At 38.9% G+C, this 2,278-nt stretch overlaps 1 protein-coding gene across 1 annotated transcript; it reads left to right on the forward strand.

The window, feature by feature from the left end:
• On the forward strand, positions 1–462 carry LOC104727859 (uncharacterized). Its single transcript, XM_010446923.1, has one exon. The coding sequence runs from the start codon at positions 1–3 to the stop codon at positions 460–462; it is 462 nt and encodes a 153-aa protein (XP_010445225.1).
• The last annotated feature ends 1,816 nt before the right edge of the window (positions 463–2,278 follow it).

The following is a 2,278-nucleotide window of genomic DNA, read 5'->3' on the forward strand; positions in this document are numbered from 1 at the left end:
ATGTTGAGTCAAAGTTCCGGGTCAGATCCAAATTCGAGTCGGATTTGGGGTCCTCTTTGCTGCAATTGTGGTAGAGCTACGACGCTTGTAAAGTCTTTGACAAATGAGAATCCGGGTAGAAGATTCTTCAAGTGTGTTGTTCATGGTTTTGCAAAGTGGGCAGATGAAGAAAAGCCATACGGTTGGCAGAAGGTGAGTTTACTGGAGGCTAAAGATGAGATGAAGGTATTGAAAGAATCTCTGAAGGCAATGAATGTGAGTGGTTCCACTGCTCTCTCCCATGATTTAGTGAACAAACCCGAGGAAGAGAAGAAGAAGGTTGAAATTGAAGAGAACAAGAAGCTTGAAAGTGAAGTGATGGCTGCTAATGAGAGGGAAAAAATGCTTAGGCAGTTTATCTTATTGTCTTGGGGAGGTTTCATTGTTGTAATTGCCATGATCCTTGTAATGGCAAAGATTTAGCTTACTGTTTCTTTTGTTTTTAAGTGTATGAAATGAACTCCATAATGTAATTTACTCCATGAAATTATCCTAATTTCATTGATCTGAAAGAGTCATTTTGTTATAAAGATCCAACATCCCAAAACACAAAAAAAGGATCTGACCATAAGAAAGGGGCCAAAACAAAGTTAACATCCTACATTGATCCTAGATAGAACCAAAAAACATACAAATATTTTTCTACTTCTTGTCAGGTTGCCAAACATCAAACACTTTATCATTCCATGGAGACATAAAAAACACAGGCGGTCTAGGAGGTTCATCGGACCCTTTACCACGTCCCTTGCCATGACCATTGCCTGTTCCATTTTTACGACCAGGAGGCCGTCCACGAGCACTTCCTTTTCCAGTTGTGTTACTTGGACCACTAGTGGTAGCTGGAGCACTTGAATGTTGTGGAATTTGGGGTTGTTGCGTTGATTGGCTTTGAGCAATAGGTGGTGTTGATTGGGTCTGTGCTCTATGCCACCTCTTTGGTGCATTTTCGATGCTCCATGGATCATCATTATCCTATCACAAATCTGATGTGTTAACCTTGCAATTAATATTTGATATGATTTATTTAAAATACAAGGTCAAATTGCTTACCAGACTTTTCCTCGGTCTTCCTCTCTTGCGTGTAGGAGCTAATTGCACAGTTTGGTTTTTGCAGGTTCCTTTGTTGTGACCTATTTGTTTACAATTGCTGCAGGTCACAGATTTACCTTCACGAGTGAGCTTTGTTGGATTACTTGATGATTCATCTGGTTCTTTTATCCTATCAAACTTTTTTGGACGCCCTCGCTTCTTCCTCTTGTCAGGCACTTCAATTTGCCCTTTGCCTGTTCTCCTCCACAATCTTTCCCCATTGACAGGATCGATGTTATCCTTGTAAGTAGCTTGCCAGACCGTTGTTTGTAGACGTCTATCAATATAGCTACAAAATAAAACATACCATCAGTTCATAATGTATAAGACAATGAGGTAATGATTCGAAATAATGAGTTTAACTTACTCTTCTGGATCGCAGTTATGTTCATTAATGACATAAATGGCATGCGGACAGGGTATGCCTGTGAGATTCCACTGGTTGCAAGCACATTCTCTATGTAGGAGATTGACACAGAAACTGCCACTTCCCTCCAAGACCTCGTATTTGTGCTCACCACTTTTGAGAACTGAACAAAACTTGGCAGATCTACGATTTGCTTCTAGTATTAGCATTACCTTTGGTGGGAACCGAAGTTTGCATTTTTGTGTCTTTGCAGCTAGCTTACTATTACGCTTCATTGCTATTCTTCTGACTTCCTCGAGCATGTTTATCACCGGCAATTTCCTAGCATCTTTAATTGTCCTGTTGAAACTCTCAGAAAGGTTGTTGCAAACATCCTCACAGCTTGAGTGATAACTGAAGAAGGCTCTACACCATGTCTTGGGATCTGTTTTCAGCAAATCATCACAAGCAGGTGGATCATATTTTCTCAAAGCTGCAATGTTATACATGTAATCCCCTTATGTTCCATTCTATGCAATAGCTCAGAAGTAACCTTCATGAGCGTAATCACCTAGCCTAGTTCTTGAATAATTATGGTATAAGAATTAAATTGTTATTATTTAGAAAATCTTCTTATAATTAAAAAGATAAGTACAAATAAAAAAATGTCCAAAATGTCTAGCCTATTTACTAAAATTGCCACTAAATTAAACATTAAGGAGAGCCTTAATTGAAATTCGTCGGGGTAATTTGGTCTAATAAAAATAATAAAATATAACCGCATATCCAATTAAGGGTCCGCGC

The sequence above is a fragment of the Camelina sativa genome, chromosome 11, assembly GCF_030686135.1.
Source record: "Camelina sativa cultivar CO46 ecotype springtype chromosome 11, ASM3068613v1".
Classification (NCBI taxonomy): Eukaryota; Viridiplantae; Streptophyta; class Magnoliopsida; order Brassicales; family Brassicaceae; genus Camelina; species Camelina sativa.